At 31.9% G+C, this 22,603-nt stretch overlaps 1 protein-coding gene across 3 annotated transcripts; it reads left to right on the forward strand.

The window, feature by feature from the left end:
- The first annotated feature begins 6,546 nt into the window (after positions 1–6,546).
- Positions 6,547–20,627, forward strand: LOC107017610 (villin-3). 3 transcript variants are annotated; one of them, XM_015217785.1, is made up of 23 exons: positions 6,547–6,986; positions 8,960–9,111; positions 9,295–9,394; positions 9,473–9,541; positions 9,619–9,855; positions 9,953–10,130; positions 11,014–11,146; positions 12,568–12,727; positions 12,801–12,948; positions 13,022–13,122; positions 13,209–13,367; positions 14,019–14,087; positions 14,162–14,230; positions 14,322–14,459; positions 15,369–15,497; positions 16,705–16,852; positions 16,949–16,959; positions 17,051–17,191; positions 17,275–17,400; positions 17,998–18,060; positions 18,629–18,923; positions 19,210–19,415; positions 19,892–20,627. In XM_015217785.1, exons 2-23 carry the CDS (start codon positions 9,056–9,058, stop codon positions 20,003–20,005), a joined length of 2,850 nt encoding a protein of 949 aa, XP_015073271.1. In that variant the 5' UTR covers positions 6,547–6,986; positions 8,960–9,055; the 3' UTR covers positions 20,006–20,627. The 3 variants fall into 3 exon arrangements, with proteins under 3 accessions (XP_015073271.1, XP_015073273.1, XP_015073272.1); XM_015217787.1 differs by having other exon boundaries at positions 19,213–19,415; XM_015217786.1 differs by lacking the exon at positions 6,547–6,986 and adding an exon at positions 8,842–8,865.
- The last annotated feature ends 1,976 nt before the right edge of the window (positions 20,628–22,603 follow it).

The raw sequence follows: 22,603 nt of genomic DNA on the forward strand, positions 1-22,603 counted from the left end.
GGGTTGGGGGTGGGGTGGGGTGGGGTGGGGGGGTCCTCATTTGCTTTATTACTCCTATCTTTTATTACTGCCTTTTTTGGATAATAAGAAGCATGCACTGTAAAGCTCTCTTGGCAGACAATACTGAAAATTCCTCTAAAGTCCATATTTTGTTCCCTTATTGCGCCAGCTTTTTGATTTATTTTATTTTTCAAAAAAGAAAAAGATAATAGATAAATTCAAAAAAATAATTTTTCAAAAATAAATTTAGGTAAAAAGGTTTCCATTTTTTTTCCAAGTTCAGAAAAAAAAAGGAAGTAAAAATCTTATTTGTTTTAATGATACCATGTTTATTCAATCATTTAAAAACTTAATCTGTTATACATAATTAATGTTTCACTAATATATTCGTATATATATAAAAAAAATATTTCAAATTTAAGAAGAATTATCGATGTAAATTAATAAAATATAATTTGAATTTTATTTTTTAAAAATAATAGAAAGTTGAAAATAAGATTTCGTAAATGTGAAATTTATATTTCTTGCTCTAAATTTTTTTTAAAAAATTTTTTTTTGGTCACAAAAGATATGGTATCAAAACTCACAAGTGTCACTACTTAATACTCCTAGAAAAATGTTTAATTTTTTAATCATCAATATTTATTTTGATCCTTTACTAATAATTTACACTTGGAGGTTGAGTTTTTATATTTTTTTAATTAATTGATTTTTTAAATTTTGAAATGTCAATTTTATTCATATGTGGTGTACAACCGGCCAAGCCGTCCACTTCATTTGGAGTTTTTTATTATTTAAATTCCTAATCATATGAAAGCTTTGTGAGAATTATCTTAATTTTTATAATTTAAATTTAAAGTATTAATAAGATAATTGTCTATTTTTATTGACTTGTGCATGATGTAAAGGTGTTGGTCTTTTCCTTTTCAATCTTAGGATGATGTATATTTTAGGTACTTAGTAATTAAACTTTACGAATTTGATTAATTTGAATTTAGTCGAATAGATTTATCGAAGGAGTAAAGAGTTTCCTATTCTTTAAAAAGATATATTTTATTATAAAAGTTTTAAATTTAAACTTGTTTATTATAGAAAAATTTCAACTATTCTATTAGATTCCTCGCTAATTAATAGATACATAATTATCATTTAATCGTGATAAATTGATCATTAGAGTTGGTGTAAATATTTGGTGGCGGTAAAGTTTTATCGTATCGTCATTGTGGTGTACATAACGAAGAAATCAAAACTTGAAGTTATGAGTTTGAAATTCAAATCGCTTAAAAGTTATCGAGTTCTAAATTTATTATTTGCACATTATTCATGAATCTTTAAAATTACAAATTTATAATTTGGATCAAAGCTAATTTATTAGCTCAAGTCATCACTGAAGGTTAGCTCCGTTCTTGAATTTGCGCACCAATTGCATATTTATTAATATACACTTATCGTGTATTGATGATAGCTACAATCTATTACGACTTGCCGAATAATTTTGCTAAGTGAAAAGGTAATTTATTTATTTTATTTTTATTTGATATGTGATACTGTATTAAAATTCGATTAAATTTATATTTGTGTTAGTAAGTCTCATATGTATTGGGATAAAGCATTTTCTAACGAAGAGGACTCTATATCTAAGAAAATTCAAACTCAAAATTTTTTAATTAAAATAACGAAATACTTACGATTTTACTATAACCCTTATTAATGGATAAAAGTTTTAGTTTGACTAGTTGGAATGATTGAATAAGGTTTAGTCAAGCTTATTCATTTGTTAAAGGAACTCATTTATTTAAATGAAGCTCTACTTTTCATGGATCAAAGTTTTAACTTCTAAGTCAATTAATTTACTTTTCTTTGTCTTCGTTGAATATATATACTAAAAGTTTGATAAATATAAATTTGTGTATTATATAATTTATTTTAAAGGCGATGTTTTAATATAGTATTTTCTTTTATTTTCAGAATTTAAATTTAAAATTATTACTTATTAAAGATGAAAAAAGCTCAATCATCGTATAAAAAATCTGATTAAGTCTAACTTGAAATTACATAAAGGAACTTACTTTAATTTCATTTTACTATTTCACCACCTTTAATTTAAGGTTCCCAAGGAGTTCTAGATTATCTTTTCTTCAATCATGTGCAATATAATAATATAAGATTATATGTATTGAGTATAAATATCAAATGAATTAATGTAAAATTTAAATTTTGCATGTATATATTTTTGAATATTAGTCAACATTAAATAATATGCATTTTCAGTTGGATTTATTGATCTTAAGGTTTAATTATTTAATCAAAACAACTCTAAATCAATTGGTGCATATAAATATTTGCAGAGCTTATTGTAACCTTTAGTTGTTTGTCAAAATATTTCTATGTTTGTTTGATTTTTCAAAATAAGTCTAATAATTACTATCTTTAATAATAACTTTAAAAAGAATAATTGATTGTACAATCATAATTATAACAAAAAGTATTCTTTGCAATTTCTTTCGCTTTTTTTTTTAAAGTATAATCATTTGGTATCTGATTTCTACTGACCCAAATATACGTATTCAGCAAACACTATTAAAGGAAACACACTTACTATCATGTGTTTTTTTTCCAAAGTTCAAGACCTCCATCTATTCTGTCATACTCTCTTATGATTGTAAGAATTTTTTTTACCACAAAATTAATCCCTCGTTTAAATTTATAATTTAAATATTTTTGATGTAATAAAAACAATAACTATCCTTATAAGTTGCAATTATATGCAAAAGTGATTTGAAAATAATTTATATCTGTAAACTTTTTTATTTTTTATTTTTTCTAAAGTTTGTAATATCTTATTTAAAAGTCTTTTTCTTTTAAATCCATATAGATGGGCAAGGACCAAAAGTTGGTTGGATATCCGTTAATGGAGACCGACCACTTTTGGCCTACTCCAAGGTGTCTTCCAAAAATATTATAAATAATAAAATGTATTTTCTTGAATATAAAAAATATAAATTTAAAATCTTGAATCGGTCTTTAGAAAGTTTAGAGCAGCTTCATGAGTCGAGTTGAGACGGTAAGAAAATCTTACAATAATAAATAAGATAAGAGAAACTAATTATTCGATGGATATCAATATGTAGTTATGATGATATATGAAATAACTTAGGGAAAATAATCTGATATAACCCATTACGCTTCAACTTTGTCATTTGGAGCTAATATACCCTTACAGTTATACAAATGGCTCATATATGTCTTTACCCTTACAAAATGAGCTTACATATGTCCTTCATTTAACGAAAGTGAAAAAAATAGTTTTAAATTTATATTTCTGACTTTTAAATTTTTAAAAAGGAAAAAAAGATAAATATACCCCATAGCTGTCGTAAATGGTATGCAGATACCCTCTGTTATACTTTTGGGACATTGGTACAAATGCCGTCCAAAACTAGAGCATATGTATTCTTTAGACGACTGAACATACACGTGTCATAATTTTATCCACCAACCCGAAATTTATTAAATATTGGATCGACGGATAAATTGTGCCACGTGTCCCTATTTAGTCTTTCTTTAGAGTGAAGCGCATATATGCTCTACTTTTTGGATGGCAGGGTTACCAACGTCCCAAAAGTATGACGAACGGTATCTATATCATTTACGATAGCTTGGGGGTATATTTGTCATTTTTTTGCTTAAAGAAATTCATGTAGAGGTATATATGATCCTTCTATCAAAGTTCAAGGTACATTTTAATCTTTTTCATAGTTAAATTGTTTTTGGACTTCTTTTTATTATCATAATTTTAGTTTATTATTCTTATTTTATTTTTTTCTTTCATTCTTTAATGTAAAGAAAAAAATTAAAACTAATTTTTTATGACTATATTATAATTTAAAACTATTTTGTTGGCTATATTGTAATTTAGTTTTTCTATTTGAATTTTTTTTGGATAATCTATAATAAATTTTACAAGAAAATTAGTGAAACATATATAAATTTTACTATCCAAATAATAAATATAAATTAGTCATTGAAATATGTGAGGAGGACTTAATACACCCATATGAAATAAAAAGTTAAATTAAAATTAATTTTTTACTTTCGCTAGAAGAAAAAGATATATGTATGTATAAATAATATAGCAGTAGGAGTATACACGAATCACTTTCATCATGAGTGATATATTAGCTCTAAATAAAAGGTATACATATTAGGCTTCTTTCGGAACAATCTAAACAATCTTATTAAGAATCATATTTAATCGATGAGGAATAAACATATTTTCTAATATTATATGTATTTTGATTCCAATCCAACTATGAAAAAAGAAAAAAAAAAGTACCAACATTAAAACAAAATTCACATGAAGCATCATGTGGAAGACCAATTTATTTAATTTTTGGAGTGAAGAAAAAGCATGTTTGTGACATTGATAGAGTTCCTATTTCATTTTAGGGGGAAAAAAAAGAAGAGAAAATGACATAAACCAGCTATGTTTTTGTGTCTCTTATATTTTCTGAATCAATTTTCATAAATCAAATCCAAAACAAATTTTGAGAATTTGAATTTTCACATGATTTTGTTTATTTATTATGTTTATGTTTTTTTCCTTCCTTTTAACAAATATATTCAAGTATACGGGGTCAATAATCCAAAGTAATGATGAAATTGACGTTAATATCACATATCATATTATACTGGAACAAGATGCTATAGAGGTTTGCATCCACTGTTTTGTGTGATAAAAATGTGTCATCAAGACTTAAATGTAAGCTTTGATTAGATCAACTATATTGTATGACAAAGTGTTTGACCATTAAAGAACTCATGTCAATAAGATTAAAATAGCAAAAATGAGGATGATGAGATGAGTGTGTGGATATATCAGAAGAGATACAATTAGAAATGACGAGATTCAAGACAAGATATGAGTGACCTTCTTGGTGTACAAGATATGAAAAGAAATATTGCGATGGTTCGAACATGTGCAAAGAGATGTATAGATGGCACAGCGAGAAGGTGAAAGACTGACCATGAAGGGCCTGAAAGTAGGCCTAAAAAGTCTCGGGAGATGTGTTTACATTGAATATGACACAACTTCAATTTACTAATGACACGGCCTTTGATAGATGGGTGTGTAGGTTGAATATCAAGAGAGAATTAGTAAGTTTTCGAGCATATATATTTATCGTATCATGAGTATTTATATTATTTTTATTTTTGCTTATTCATTGATCTTTGGTATTTTATCTGATTGTTTTAAGTATTAATTTTTACATTTGCTTAGTCATTAATTTCTAATATTATCTCATTATTTAATTTACTTCGTTTACCTTATTATTTTGCTATTGTTATTGTTTGTTATTATTTCCTTTACTTCATCTCTTCTTCAGTTGATGATTAATTAAAAACAATCTCCTTATCCTTAGAAGGTAATATATATGTGCACTATATCCTCTTTTAGATTTTATTTATGAAATTATATTATTGTATTATTATGATAATAATATATTTATCATATTTAAAAGAGAGTAAAAGAAAGAAATTGGAGAAAACCTTGAAGGATATTGCTGACCTAATTACTCTTACTAGAAATTATAATTCTTGAATTGATCTTAATAATTCAAATATTATTTTCCTCATCTGAATTTTTTCCCTTTAAAATCATGCCAAGGCAGAAAGACTATTTTTTAAATATTGTTTAAATTTTACTTTTTGAGTGAGAAGACAATTCAAAATTGCATTTGACTTTACAATATTGAATATAATTTTCAACTAGACCATATTATGATTTTTATTTTTTGAAGATATAAACTTCTTTTGAAATTTTTTCATATTTAATAATATTTATTCTTTAAGTATTGTTGAATAGAGTTATATCATACTTATATTCACATGATAAATAAGTATTCAGAAAAATAGTAAGATATATATAAAACTTATATGAATATTATCTTAGGCTCAAGCATTTTGTGTCAATGCAAATTTCCAGAAGGATCACAATGAAGAGATGTCATGTAGATAATTTATCTTAATACAAACATTGATTAATGATTTTATGATTTTAATCGATCATTTATATATCATAAACATAATTTTATCGTTGCTTTAAAACTTAATTTTCAGAATTCAGAAAAAAAGGCCACATCCTTTATTTCAAAAGAGTATATAAAATAGACAATATTCTCTGTCATAAATATCGATGACTGATTTCACGACTCAAACCTATAACTTAGAGGTCATACAAGTATAACTTCAACATATTAATTTAAAGAATAACAACACACAAATATCACGAACAATCGAACAAGAAATATAACTATCTATGCTTCACAGTATTATACTCCTCCATTTCAAGAAAATAGTCCTATATTGAGAAGTGAAATGTAGTCAACCTAATCTCGACAAAAGTATTTAGCTAACGTTATAATTCCAATAAGATTAATATTAATTACGTGATAACTTTACCATTTCTTCAAAGCCCTCAATTAAACCCTATTTTAACCAAAAAAAACAAAACAAAAAAAAATAGCCAAAAAGAAAACAAGAATGGCCGGTGCCTCCCTTCTTCATCTGTCAAAGACTCAATTTTTTTCAACATTTTAATATCTTCTTCTTCATAGTTTCTCTCTCTACACCTCTGTCTCCATAAAAATATATAAATTTGTCTGAATTTTTTCTTCTTTTTTTTGTTCTTGATTTTCGTATAAATATACTCTCTCTATATATCTGCAAAAAAAAGAATATCAAAAAAAATAATTAGTACAGTACAATCATTTTCCAGGCAAAGGGAGAAAAGGGGAGGTCCAAAATATACAATCTTGGAACCCCATTACTTCAATTATTCACTTCCTTTTTGGTGTACCACTTTTTCATATTTGGCCAGCTTTGCATAACCCCTTTTTCTTCTGTGTTTTGAATACCCTTTTGGTTTTTCTTCTCTGTGGAGGGAGAGTTTTTGCTGCATAGATCTCTCTGTAGAGAAGGAATAGGTGTGTTTTCTCAATCATTTTGAGGGTTTTTGATCATTTGGGGTTTTTCGATTGTCCTTGCTCAGATCTTGTTTTTGTGAATTGAATTGATGTGATGTGTTTATTTTGGTCTAATTATTTTGTTGTTATTGTTGTTGTTGTTTTTGAATAATCTGATGAGTGAAGATCTGTGCTTTAGTTTAGTTTTGAGGTATTGAGGAATTTGATTAATTGATATGCTGGATTTTGTTTGATCTGTTCATTCTATTGGTTGATTAAAGATGAACTCTTTTGTTTAAATTTGTCAGATGTTGTTTTGGAGAACGGTCATTTGACTTTTTTTTTTTTGGTTAAAATTTGTGAATTTTGGATGAGTATGTTTGATTATTAGGTGATCTTGCAAAAGATCATTACTTTCTGGTGTATGTTATGTATGAATTTAGATGTTTACCACTTGTCTTTTTAGTTTCAGTGAATCCCTAATTTGTTTTGATCAACTGATTATTGAGTTTTTGAATGGAGCGGAATGGATATTGAGTATTCATGTAGCTGATCCCAGCTTAGCTTGGGATCGAGGTCTACTAGTAGTTGCTTAGATTGGACTATAGGAAAGTTAAGTTAAGAAGCATGCAATGTTGCTGATGTGACAATGCTTCTCTGCGTCCTTGATAGTTCGTCTCATTCTGAGCAGAGCTGGTTCAATGAGCATAGAGGAAGATATGTTAATTGAGGATGTTTGTTGTATATCTTTTACTGGTTTCTTAATTGTTTGGAATTTGTAGTGAATTAATGTCGATGATGGATTTACTGTTAGTCTGTTTTTTCAAACAGAGAGTTCTATAGGAAGTTGCCAAAAGAAGAAGATGGAGGAACTTTTAAAGTGTGCAAGAGAGCCAAAGGAAAACTAAGAAGGCTATGCGTAAAGCTCGAGGGGAAGCTCAAGATGGCTTGTACCAAAAGTTAGGGACACGAGAAGGGGAGAAAGACATGTTTAAACTGGCATGATTGATTGATAAAAAGGATAAGGATTTAAACATGGGGAAGTGTATTGAAGATGATTCTCACCAAGTGTTGATAGTACATAGGTCAATGAGAGATAGAGAGTTGATCACTTGTTCAACTCGAACCAAAAGAATAACATTTTGGACCTCCACACGTCCGTACACGATAGAAACTGTAGTTACACTCGTAGAATTAGGCCGACAGGAGTAAATGATGCCATGAGAAACATGAGGACTAGAAAAGCGTGTTGGCATAATAGTATTCCCTCATGGGTATGGAAGTGTTTCGGAGAGGTTGGAGTATAATAACTGACTAAGCTATTGAATGCTATACTAAGAAGTGGTAGAATTTCCAACGAGTGGAGAAAGGTGGTAGAATTCCCAACGAGTGGAGAAAGAGTATTGATTTCAAGGGGATGAAGTAGATTTAAAATCACATAGAAGGAAGTTGTCTCAAAAGACTTGCAATTTCTTCAAATAAATGCAGACTTAGGTAAAGATAGGTTATAATGGAAGATATAGATCTCTACTGGTTGAGAAAAGGTTTTGGTCTTGTTAGTATGTTGATTTTGAGCTTATTGCTTTTGTAGGATATTTGACCTTATCATAGATTTCACTATATATAATTTATTTCTCTGTTTTTCTTTTGGTATGGTATGACATGATTTGAGCTTAAACGGGAAAAAACTTGGTCGGTGAGGATTCATAAAGCTGATTCTAACTTGTATGGGACTGACACGTAGTAGTAGTAGTAGTAGTGCTTGTAGTATGATTTCTAGCTTCTTAATAAGTTGTGGAACAAACATTGGGAAGTTGAAGAAACTGTATCATGGCTTCAAATATGAAGAACTTTCTGTTTTAGGATTGATTTGTTCTTATGAAGATTTCATTCTGATGTGGTACTGTAAACATCAATTTATTTCCTAATTTGTTGCATTTTCAATTTGGTCTATATTCCACTAATACTTATTACTCTCATTTTCCATTTTACAGTTGGTTTTGTCAGAATATTGAGATAGCTGTGGTTAGAAACTTCAGCATTCCAGTTTCCTTTGTTGAAAGAAGTGGTAACAAGGAGGACTTTGCACAATGTCTGGTTCTGTGAAAACTTTGGATCCTGCATTTCAGGGTGCAGGTCAAAGAGTGTATCCTTAACCGTGTTTGGTTCGTTGGTATTTCTTGAATTCGTACTATTTACAGGAAGTTGTAAGGTGTTTAGTTGTGGTCTGACTGTTTAGTAGTCCTTGTAATTTTATCTTAATTATTTATTAGTTAAACTTGGTCTGCTCGGAAATTTTGAAGTTCAGTTTCAACTTAACTTTATCTAGAGGGACTGAAATTTGGAGAATTGAGGATTTCCAACCAGTTCCTTTGCCAAAATCTGATTATGGTAAATTTTACTCCGGAGATTCATACATCATCTTGCAGGTACATATATTGATATACAACTTTTTGGTTTATTTTACACTGTGTTATCTTTACGGAATGTTTGCATTTATATGCCAGACAACTTCAGGAAAGGGTGGTGCTTATTTGTATGATATACATTTCTGGCTTGGAAAGAATACTAGTCAGGTATGAACTCAGTTTCATTCTTCCTTATAGATTAGCTTATGTTATTTTTCTGTTTTTTAAAGTGGATGATTTGTTAGGATGAAGCTGGAACTGCAGCTATCAAAACAGTGGAGCTTGATGTGGTCCTTGGAGGGCGAGCAGTACAGTATCGAGAAGTCCAAGGTCACGAAACTGATAAATTTTTGTCATACTTCAAACCATGTATTATACCTCTGGAGGGTGGTGTTGCATCTGGGTTCAAGAAACCAGAGGAGGAAGAATTTGAAACAAGGCTGTATATTTGCAAGGGTAAACGAGTAGTAAGGATGAAGCAGGTATGTCTTAACAACTTGTGTGTGAGATCATCAGGACTTGCGTAGTTTATTTGGATTGTGGTTGAATTGATTATAACCGAGTTGAAAATATTGTCAGGTTCCATTCTCCCGGTCCTCTCTAAATCATGATGATGTGTTCATTCTGGACACTAAAGACAAGATATATCAATTCAATGGTGCAAACTCCAATATCCAAGAAAGGGCCAAAGCATTGGAAGTTATTCAGTTTTTGAAGGAAAAATATCATGAGGGGACGTGTGATGTTGCAATTGTTGGTACGTTGCCATGGAAAATTATAAGAGAAGTGGATCAAGTTGAATATATTTCTGCACTCTCTTTATCTTAATTTAACTGACGTTGTTTGAATCTGATTGGTAAAAAGGTTATCTGCCCTTAGTTAGTTCTGGTATATCTTGCAACTAATACTTAAGCATTTGGTAGCATTTCAATTTTCAAGTGTACTTTCATGTGAAAAGTAACTGCCTAATATTATTCTTAACTTTTGTTAATTTGACCATCAAAATCAAAGTAGGAAGCTGATATCGGGATGGATGGAGCAAGTGCTATTTTTATACAATATTGAAACTTTTCTCAAATGTGTTCCGAGATACTATGCTTATAAAAATAATGTGTTCCTAGATATTATGTTTAAAACCTTTGGTGGAAAGTTTTCAAATAGTGTTCTCTATGGAATGCTTCTATGCTTTTAAGCATATTATGTGTGCCACAATTGATTTGATTCATGAGAACAATGAATTAAATATTTCAAAATGTGCAAAAGATGTGATTAATAAATTTGGGCGAATTTTGTTTTACATGAATGCTTCTTGTGTGAGAGAATAATTTTTTATATCTTTGCTAATAGATATTGTGGGAGAGAATCATTTGGTTCAACTAAAAGGCGGAACTAAACTGCTTACACCCATGAAAAAGATCTGATCAACCAAGATAGGGAACAAACATTAAAACTTAGAAAGCTATAGGGGGAATAATCTATCATTATGATGTCAACACCATGCAGATTGGGTTGGATAGAGTCAATATGTTCGTTTATCCATCATGTGTGGCGCCTAACATATCACTCTTTTGTTACTCCCTAAATTTTTACGAAATAACTCTGGGCTTGACTACTCCTTACTTCTCTTATGTATATCTCAGATGATGGAAATTTGCAAGCTGAGTCTGATTCTGGATCATTCTGGGTTTTGTTTGGTGGATTTGCTCCAATTAGCAAAAAGGTTATTACTGAAGATGATATTGTTCCCGAGAAGACACCTCCTAAACTTAGCAGGTATTGTTGCCTCCTTTTATCTTATGTTTGTTATTAGGTTGGTGACTCAATTGTAAGTTGTTAGTAATTCATATTGGCAACTTTGAGTCCCCTTTTTTTGGGGGATAGTCAAAGGACAATCTTTAGTTCTGCACGCTACATGTGTGGCTTAGTGATCAATGAGGTGGGTTGAGACCCATGAGGTCTCAAGTTCAAATCCCAGTGGAAACAAAAATACTAGGTGATTTATTCCAATCTATCCAACCCTTAGTTGACAATGTTATGTGATACTCGTGGTGGTAGGAGGTAGCAGTACCCTATGAAGTTAATCTGTTGAGGTGTAGGAAAGCAGAACTTTGAGTTCCTTGAGTGATCCATAGTTGATCTAGGAGCAAACTATTTATGATTTATCTTGTTAGATTTAGCATGTTCTGGATTGTTGTCTCTTACTGATATTATAAATGTTCTTATTTGAGGGAAATGGTTTTAGATTTTCAATGATGCTAAGAGGTAAAGATTAGTCATACTATAGAAGTAGTATATACCTAGCCTGGATCCTTGGGGCTGATTACAAACCGGACGAAGTGAAAGAACTATGAGATGAGATCATTTGCATTCAAATTCAATTGGTTCTTGCATATTTGAAGTGATTGAAGCTAGCTGGTTAATGGTCGGGTTTGGGAAAATAGTTATCAAAAGAAAAATCACTAGCACCACATCTCCTTGATCTTGGTTTATGTTGTTAGACACAAAGAAGAAAAGATAGAAGATAAAATTTGAGAGATGTGCCTTGTGTTCAGGCCCTGAAGACCGGGGATGACATTGGAGGAATTACCTTTCTGATTTGCATCCCTTATCAACTCATGGGCATGTGAAAACTGAATAACTTTGATTGACGAAGTTTGTCAAGTTTATGGTTGATGTATTCTTGCATGGTGCTGGTTGCAATCATTGCTGGACATCTCCTAGAGAATATCCCTGTTGGAAGATTTGAAGAGGTTGTTTTGTTGGGATATTGTGGAGGTGGGGGGTGGGAGGGATGTAATGGTAGAATGTCTGAGAGGAGCTTGAATGTTTTGGACTTGGGAATAGTGAATACATAAATATTGGCCGGAAAAATAAGCAACGAAATGAAGATGCATGATGGGATATTTGGAATTTTGTTTCGTCGGGTGCATGTCGTGTATTATCAGTGTCATGTTCTATCTATGGTTTATGATGATGCATATCAAAATTATTTAACATCCTTGATTGACCTTGAACTGCTGAACATGACTTCTTCATGGTAGAAGATCTTTGCACTGAATTGCTCTAATTAATCCTCTCGTGTTTTCCATTTCTATGTCTATTGCAATGCCCTTATGCTTGCTACTTTCTCATCACTGTTATATCAACCTTTTGCTGGTGTTGCTGCTGAAGCTGATTGCTTCCTCATTTTGCAGCATCACTGATGGTCAAGTCAGTCCTGTAAATGGTGAACTTTCAAAGTCTAGCTTGGAAAACAATAAATGCTATCTTTTGGATTGCGGTGCTGAGGTGTTTGTTTGGATTGGTCGTGTAACTCAACTGGAGGAGAGGAAAGCTGCCATTCAAACTGCAGAGGTAGAATTGTTTGGTCCACATGTTAGTTATTTGATACGATTTTTAGTTGCTAAATGGCTTGTGATATCCCCAGGAATATCTTGTCTCTGAAAATAGACCCAAGGCAACGCGTGTAACCCGGGTTATTCAAGGTTATGAAACCCATTCATTCAAGTCCAACTTTGACTCTTGGCCATCAGGATCTGCACCTGCCCCTGAAGAGGGAAGAGGAAAAGTAGCAGGTAAATTTTATCTCTACTTGTGAAGTGTAATGTTGTTTGGTGCCAGTAGTTCTAAGTTCTTGCATCTTTACAGCTTTGCTGAAGCAGCAAGGTGCTGGCGTCAAAGGTGCCAGCAGAAGTGCTCCTGTAATTGAGGAAGTGCCTCCGTTGCTTGAAGAGGGTGGAAAATTAGAGGTCTGATCAGCACTGTTATTTCCATTTCTTCACCAATGTGTGTTGATATAGCCAGCTTGTTTTACTAAAAATATGAGATTTATTAGGTATGGCGCATAAATGGTAGTGCAAAGACACCTGTCTCAAAAGAAGATATTGGTAAATTCTACAGTGGAGATTGCTATGTGGTTCTCTACAACTACCATTCTCATGAAAGGAGAGACGATTACTATCTATGTTGGTGGATTGGAAAGGATAGTATTGAGGTAATGTGGATTGTCACTGCAATTCAAGGGTCCATGCATTTTTTCCCATAAATTTTATTTGATAATTAAGTTGATATGCCATGCATCTGAGAATTATAGTTATCATTTGTTTTAACTTGCTTGTGAGCTAGCCCTTCATGGACCTGGTGAAAAAAGGAAATGAAACCAAAAAATGTAATGCAAAGGAAACGAAACCAAAAAATATAATGGTACATCTAAGAACTTCAATTGTGTAAATGATTCTCATATGTTTGTACTTGTGAACTGTTCTTTAATTTGATCAGCGTGGAAATAGTTATAAAAGAAAGTCTTACCTAAAAAAGGATTTATTACACTAGAGTGAGGTAGATGTGATTTTAATAATAGATAAAGTGCTTTAAAGTGAGGTTTGTAGTAAGAATGCACTTCAAGGAATAAGTAATTTACTGGAATAATACTATTGGTTTTAATTTGAAATGGTAGGAGATTCTGATCTTCTCCACCAGGGGAAGGGGTCAAAGTGAAATTGAAAGAACTAAAAAAACCAGCCATGGCTTTCATCTAGTACCCTTTCTTAGTTTGTGTACCATCTTTCTGCTTTCTTGGAGATAGGTAGTGAGTCTAAAGGACTTATCCAGTTTCCATATGTGATAAAGTTGTGTCTTGATACAGGAGGACCAAATCATGGCTGCTCGATTGGCCAGTACAATGTGCAATTCACTTAAAGGAAGACCTGTGCTGGTATTACTTGTCACATATTGGTTATCTCTCTCTAAAGTTGGTAAGGTTTTAATTCGACATTAAACATTGTCCAGGGTCGGGTGTTTCAAGGGAAAGAACCTCCACAGTTTGTTGCAATCTTCCAGCCCATGTTGGTCCTTAAGGTACGTCGTCATACAGCATAATACAGGCTGCTGTTGCTGCAGTACTTGATTTACATCATCAATAACCTTGATGAATTTTTATTTTCCTCAGGGTGGTTTGAGCACTGGCTACAAAAACTATATTGCTGACAAAGGCTTGAATGATGAAACCTATACTGCTGATTCAGTTGCACTTATTCAGTTATCTGGAACTTCTGTGCATAATAACAAAGCGGTTCAAGTGGATGCTGTAAGCTTATGGACCTTCAACTTTTTTCTTCTTGTTTTGGTCTATAAAGTTGCAGACTATCTTAATTGTTTTAGTATTTGAAGCAGATAATATCCTTTCTTCCTACGGTACCTGTTCTCCTATAATTATCTTGTTGATGTTACTTCATATGATATGCCAACCTGTTTTTAGATAGATGAGTAGCTACTCCCCAGGTTGATAACTTGATGTAATCTTTCTTCGAGTCTTCACATCTCTTTTTCACATCTGGTATTAGTCCTCAGTATCCACCCCGTTGTTCTCGAGCTTATTTTGCTTCAATACTAAATAATGCCTTCAAGGGCAAATTACGGATTTTCTGCAACTAGTGGTTCTCTTGATGTACAAGTATTTTTTATAATCCGTAAAAGGAACCAGTAATGCCAGAATGATTCTTACATGGACATTATGTTCTCAAACCAGAACAAAGAACTTTTTACAAACATCAGACTGAATATCAGTGTAGTACAGCTACAAAGCCTTAATCCCAATCGTTGACGTCTACTATGTAAATCTTTTGTATTTTTTGCAGTTATGATATCATTGAATTAGCCTTAATCCTAATCGTTGACGTCTACTATGTAAATCTTTTGTATTTTTTGCAGTTATGATATCATTGAATTAGCCTTAATCCTAATCGTTGACGTCTACTATGTAAATCTTTTGTATTTTTGCAGTTATGATATCATTGAATTATACTTGATTGTGTTGGTAATGATGAGAGCCCATTAATTCTAATTCAGACAACTTGTCTGGCTTTGTCGATGACTGTATTCTGTGATTAGTGAAAGTTGCAGTTCTCTTAGTATACAAATTACTGTGAACTTATAAAAATAAAATTTTCTACGGGGATTGCTTATTTTTTATTTTTTTCTGTGTCGGAACTGTCAGGTGCCAAGTTCACTGAACTCTAATGAGTGTTTTCTTCTGCAATCTGGCTCTTCATTATTCAGTTGGCATGGTAACCAGAGTTCTTATGAGCAGCAGCAATTAGCAGCAAAGGTTGCAGAATTCTTGAAGGTGAGATGTTTATTGAAACTGGAAAGACTTCTCACCTTTTTCCGATCATTCTCTTTATAACTAGGAAGGGTTCAATCTTTTAAGTACTCCGGGAGAAATTGCTTATGGTTTTGCTTTGAATATTCAAAGACTTGAGGTGAATTTATGTTTCTTTTCTCATAGGCAGATCCCCACTGAGTTAATGTGAATTCCTCTAGATATAGAATAAATTACCATGAAATGAAGTGTATAGTTGTCTACAGTATATGTGAGTTTTGTATGGTGAAAGTTGCTTGAAGTTGTTATCTGGCAATTCTCATCATTTGAGTGTTAGCATGGAGGGTAATAATCTACTCCAGTTGGACAAAATGTCACGTTTTATCCTGCTTAAAATTTTGGTAATTTTTTCTTGGCAAATGTCTCGAGCAGATTCCACTCAGTTCATAAGAGTTCACCTTGTGTGACTGGTTGTGCTTGTATGATGGTATCATTATGTTTGTGCTTGATGAAGGATGCATCTATTCTCATTAGTCATTAATAAATGTCTCCATATGCATGAAACATTTCTTTAACTTTGATGCTGTAGAACGATTTTAAATGCACTTTGTAAGAAAGCTAAACCATCTTAAAATGCACTACTTGAGAGATGATGCAGTGAAATTTCATAAACCTACCTTGATCAAATTACAGTCGTCAGGTTGTGATACAGTAACATCGTGACTGAAATAACTATTTGAAATATGAAAAATGTAAGCATAGCCTGCATCTGTTACGATGTATATCCACGGTGGTGAAATTTTAGCAAAATATACAGCATTATAGCTAGAAATGATTGCATGGACACCTCTTCATCTTCATTGGTTTTGACTAGTGTTTCAGCTTTTCATTTTTACCTGGAATGAATAATGAAATAATCAAGAAAGTGGCTGCCAACCTCAAATTTCATATGATTGTTCTTGCCGCTGACTTTTCGTTGCAATCACAAAAGGCTGAAGTTTCGTTACTTAGTTTCGTGGATATTAAGCGTATACTTTTATGATTTCTAGCTTGTAGCAGATAGCATAGCTTTGATTTGTGCGTTGTAACTGTTGTGTAGTTTTAAGTATCCACATGCATATTGACATCCACTCTGAAATTGTGAAGAAGATATCCCCAATCGATATGCCTCATGTTTGTCTTAGTATGTCCTACACTGGACTAATGTACTTAATTTTTTGTGCAACTTCAGCCAGGAGCGACAGTGAAACACACTAAAGAAGGAACAGAGAGCTCCGCTTTCTGGTTTGCCCTTGGAGGAAAACAAAGTTATACCAGCAAGAAAGTGGCTCCAGAAGTCTCCAGGGATCCCCACTTGTTTGCTTATTCATTTAATAAAGGTATGCCCATTATTCTATAATTCTTTTGATTTTTTATTAGCTTTCATCTGCTAACGATCTTGTTAATGATTTGCATGTTATCACATTGATATCCAGGAAAATTTGAGGTAATGTTCTACAGTACAAGTCTAAAATTTCTCACTTTCTGCTCCATCCTTTTACTGTGTTTTTTAAATTTGTTCTCTACTCACTTGATAGGTTGAAGAAATCTACAACTTTGCTCAAGATGATTTATTGACCGAGGATGTCTTACTACTCGACACACATGCTGAAGTGTTTGTTTGGGTTGGTCAGTCAGCAGACTCCAAAGAAAAGCAGAGCGCTTTTGAAATTGGACAGGTAATTCACAAGGCTATCGTAGGCATTTACAATTATGTAAGCATGTTTTTAATTAACATTTTAATCCATTAATATGATTACAGAAATACGTGGAGATGGCTGCATCTTTGGAAGGATTATCACCAAATGTTCCACTCTATAAAATCACAGAAGGAAATGAACCTTGCTTCTTTACAACATTTTTCTCATGGGATCCTGCAAAAGCCACTGTAAGTGACTAAACCTCTCTTCTGATTGTCATTATGAGTCCTCCTGGCATGAACTCGTAGACACTATGTTGATGCCATAGAAGAGTTCCATTAGTCATCCTTTATTTAAACATTTCTTTTATGATTTCGGAGAGGATGGGGAGATGAGGTGCAATTTTACATGGAACTGATAAGTTGTACAGTATTGTATTTGCATGCTGAACTCAATTACCATTTCAGCTTTGATGACTAGACCTGCAGTATTTGTATATGTGTTTTTGAACAGCTGATAACGATAGACTGATGACATATTTGGATACCTGTTTCTGATCCTTAAACCAAAATCATGCAGTTATTATAAATCATCTTGTACAAGATACTGAATGATCTCTCTTAGAGAAGATCTCAGACAATAGCTTTGAAGTAGGGACTAAACAAACATATTGAAGCTTCTTCTTTCTCACTGTTGAAGGCAAAGTTACTTTCCATGAGGGTGAAATTTATAATTAGTCGTTTTAACTACAATATATTTGTGGTTGTAACTTATTGCTTCATCAATTATCTCACCTCTAATAGTTCTATAATCTGTTTATTGCACTAACCTTCCTATTTAACCAGGCTCATGGAAACTCATTCCAGAAGAAGGTTATGCTACTCTTTGGGGTTGGTCATGCTTCAGAGGTAATTTCTTGACTTCATTTAAGCAATGATGGGTTTATGCCCAATTTTTTTCGTATTTGCAAATGTTTTCTCATTTCCATTTCTGTCATCGTAAGACTACTGAAATCTGTGAATCATGTAAATTATGATTCCTTTCAGAGACCAATGTATAGCATATGTGACTACTTTTTCCTGTCTAAGCTGGCCATTGTAGAATGAAGAAAATCTTTTTGGTTGTGCAAGTGTCATATCTCTCTGTGGGTTTTCTTTAGAATCATAATATAGAGCCCCCTCTTCCTCTCCCCTTTGGGGTGGTTAAATAGAAAAACTAAAGAAAGTGGTATTAGAAAATAAAGACCGGGGAATAGGAGTAGGAACGACAATTGCCAAAAAATGCAATGGATATTTGGGTATCAAAATGTTACAGATTATGAGTGTGTACATAAGTAAAATATTCTGTGTAGATATCATTGTTATTAAGCAGTAGTTGTTAACGGTTGATTCTGTCATTATCAATCAAATGTGGAATGCGATAAATCTCAGATGTTCAAAAAATCCCAATGTGCTAACAGCCTGCTCTATATTTCAGAATCAGCAAAGGTCAAATGGGGCAGGTGGGCCAACCCAAAGGGCTTCAGCGTTAGCTGCTTTAAACTCGGCTTTCAGTTCCCCATCTCCCCCAAAATCTGGTTCTGCACCGAGGCCTGCTGGAGCAAGTCAGGCTTCTTCACAAAGAGCAGCTGCAATAGCTGCATTATCTAACGTTCTTACAGCTGAGAAAAAGCAGTCGAGTGAGAGTGGTTCTCCTGTCCAATCAAACAGAAGCTCACCTGTACGATCAAGCAGAAGCTCTCCTGTTCGATCAGTAGACTCTGGCCCTGCTGGTATTAAAATCTGTTTTGCTCTTCCTTTTGCTATTATGCCGACTTCAAAATCTCTTTTTTCTCTTAATCTTGTGCTTTTAATTCATAATTTTAAGTGCTTGTACATGCATTTACATAAATTATTGTGCTTGTGCTATCAGTTGATGTTATTGAGGGAAGTATTGGCTGCATGAAAAGTGAAAGTTGACTGTTTCTATGGAAAATCGAATCATTCTACTTAAAATTACCTTTAAGTTCAGCTCTTTAAGTGGTTTGACATACCTCAATGTTTACTTTTCCACCAAAGCAGAAAGTGATCTTTCTACTGCTGAGGTCCAAGATTCCGAAAAAGTTTCAGAACCTAAGGAGATTGTTGAGCCCGCTGAAACTAATGGGTCAGAACCAGAGCAGGATGAGGGTGGAAATGAAAGTGGTCAAGCTATATTTAGTTATGAACAGCTGAAGGCTAAATCTGACAACCCTGTCACCGGGATTGATTTTAAGCGGAGAGAGGTTTGTAGCTCAACCATTCTTTGGCATTCCTCATATGATGTAATTACTCCTATACATATCATATAATAAATAGTTCTAACAAGTCCATAAAATAAGTCGAATCTGAAGCCAATATTTCTTTGTGCTAATACAATAAATACTGAATACTTTTTAAGGCATAATACATAATCAAACATTCGACTTGGTCTCAACTGACAACTAAACACTTCAACTTGTCCCCACTGTTTCTCGTGGACTCCTGACGTTAACATGACACATAAATTTTGAGGCGTCTAGATAAGCATTTTGTGAGTTGGTGTTCAACTGGCTCTGTGGAGACAAGCTGAGGTGTTTAGATGTGCATACTTAAAATTGGAGTGTTTTCTTGTCAGCTGAGGTCAAGTTCAAGTTTGAGTGTATGTTTTATGTATAATGCCTACTTTTAAGTCCTACAACATCGCTGAGCTCCATTTTTCTTTTCTGATCGTCTCTTCCAGGCCTATCTATCGGATGAAGAATTTATGTCTGTACTTGGTATGAAAAAAGAAGCATTCTACAAGTTGCCTAAATGGAAACAAGATATGCACAAAAGGAAAACCGATCTCTTCTAGACCCTGCATCGGAGAAACCAAATGGCCTCTTGCTATCTTGTTGTTGCAATTCTCGACATTCGTTCCCATGTTTCTTGCCAGAGCAACCTACTTTTATAGGTACATATTGCCTGGATTGTGTATGTAGCATTTTTTTTTCCGTTTGCTTCTCTCAATGACCATAGCTCCTGGTAGTTTTATTTTTTCGATTTTGTGATGCCTGCTTGAAGTTCGGTTTTTTTCGATTGGAAATCAGCAGTCAGGTGGTTGATTCTTTGATTTGATCAGTGTATCCGAGTTTGTGTTCATTGAAGTCATGTATTTTGTTAATTAAAGGGTGTATACATTATGTTGTAACCTATACAAAAAGGAATATAACATTTGGGGTTTGCCATCAAGAGACCTTTGTGGCTCTGCTCTTGTTTTCGTTTTTTAAACGGTTGTATCCCAGGCCAGCTTGCATGCAACTCGACTATTCCACCGAGGGGGATGCTTTGGTTCCTGAATTACTTATAAGTTCACATATTGGCCATAGATATTTATATCATATGTATTTGAGGTTTGTTTGGTTGCTAAATCAAAGGGCATTGTATGTTTTGTTGAACAACTTTGTTAATGTTTAAAGGTTTACATTTGTAATTAAGTGGTGTTGCTTGTAACAATTTTTAAATTTTTTTAATTCTTTTGGGATCAAGTATTGAGCTTTGTGCAATACCTCTATTTTCTTTTTCCTTAGTCACGAGGGTTAGACTACAAGGGTTTATTGTATGCAATCTTAGTCCGTAAGCTATGCCTCAATCCAAAACAAGCTTTCAACTCATATTATGTACCAAATAAAAATATTAGTAAAAATCAAGATAAATATGTATATAAATTGCTACTTATAATGGCAATAGTATTGTAACTTCATGTTTTTACAGTCAAATATTTTTTAGAAGGAAAAATTACATAAATCAATACATTTTAAAAAATAATTACTGATTTTAGCGATACTTTTTATTTATTACCATTTATAGTAATGTTTTGTTAAATTTTTAATATGTATTAAAAGTGAATTATGTATGCAATATATATGAATTCTAATTATTTTTGAAATATATCATGTTTGTTTGGTAAAAAATTGTCACATTGTATAATTGTATTATAAGTGGATTAAAATGTGATAAATATATTATTCATCATTAAAATTTGTATTATATGTGAATAATAAATTATTCTTTGTAATATATATTAAACTTGTATTATAAATGAATTAAAAGTGCTCAAGTGAAACAAATATAATATTGCTACAAATGGTAAATATTTTTTTTATTATAATATATTTTTACATATATATAATAGTAACAAAAAATATTTACCATTTATAGCAATAATATTTTTTTTCTTCATTTAATCACTTTTAATTCATTTATAATACAAGTTTAATACATATTACAAAGAACAATTTATCATTTACATATAATACAAGTTTTAATGATAGTTAATACATTTATCACACATTTTAATACACTTATAATACAATGTGTCTAATTTTACCAAACAAACATAATATATTTCAAAAAACAATTATAATTCATATAAATTATATACATAATTCAATTTTAATACATATTGCAGATTTAACATAGTATTGCTATAAATGGTAATAAATAAAAAGTACAGCTAAAATTTGTAATTATTTTTTAAAATATATCAATTTTATGTAATTTTTCCAATAACAATGTCCAAAACCAGCGTGAGACTAAATTTTCATTTCGGAGATATCACCTATATAAAAAAAATAATTCGTTCATCTTATCTTTATCTTTAGTAAAGTCTGTATTGATTTCAAGAAAATGAAGTTTTTTATTTGTCATTTTAATTTACGTAAATTTCTTTTAACACTTTCACTTATCATAGTTTCATCTCACGAGAGAAAAAAAAAAGTCGAAAAAAGAAGATTAAGTATGTTAGGCAGCATGTATAATTTTCTTTTCGAATCTAACCTAAGTATGTTGTGACACGATCAAAGAACTAATAGTGGTTTCTAAATGCCAAAGGAAAAAAAAGATGTTTCTTGGTAAACAATATGGACAAAATATCAAATAGAAAAATGAAGAAAATGGGGACTACAAGGTGAGAATGAATCTCCGAATATAATAATATATTTAGTATAATTTCATAAGTAGAGTATGTAGTTTTATCTCTATTTTCGATAGATTTTCGACTCAAGTAACAATAAATCGTGTTAAAAATAAAGGAGAAAAGAGCAATAGTTTCCACATAAAGACGGTAAAAGGAATTAATAGCTAAGAATAGAAAGGGAAACGATAGTACTATAGAAAAGAACTCTTTACTGATTATGCAATATAAATTTAGGGTGTGTTTGGTATGGAGGAAAATGTTTTCCATGGAAAATGTTTTCCTAGAAAATGTTTTCCTGGAAAATAAGTAGATTTTGGACTTATTTTCTCATGTTTGGTTGGTGAGTAGAAAATATTTTCCGGAAATGATTTTTAGTGTTTGATTTATTAATGAAATTTGTTTTTGAGAGACATTTTTTATTTTTACTTAAGTAAAAAATAATTTATGACATTGAAAATATTTTTTAAAATCAAAATTATTATTATTTTGGGGTGG

Source organism: Solanum pennellii, chromosome 4, assembly GCF_001406875.1.
Source record: "Solanum pennellii chromosome 4, SPENNV200".
In the NCBI taxonomy this organism is placed as follows: Eukaryota; Viridiplantae; Streptophyta; class Magnoliopsida; order Solanales; family Solanaceae; genus Solanum; species Solanum pennellii.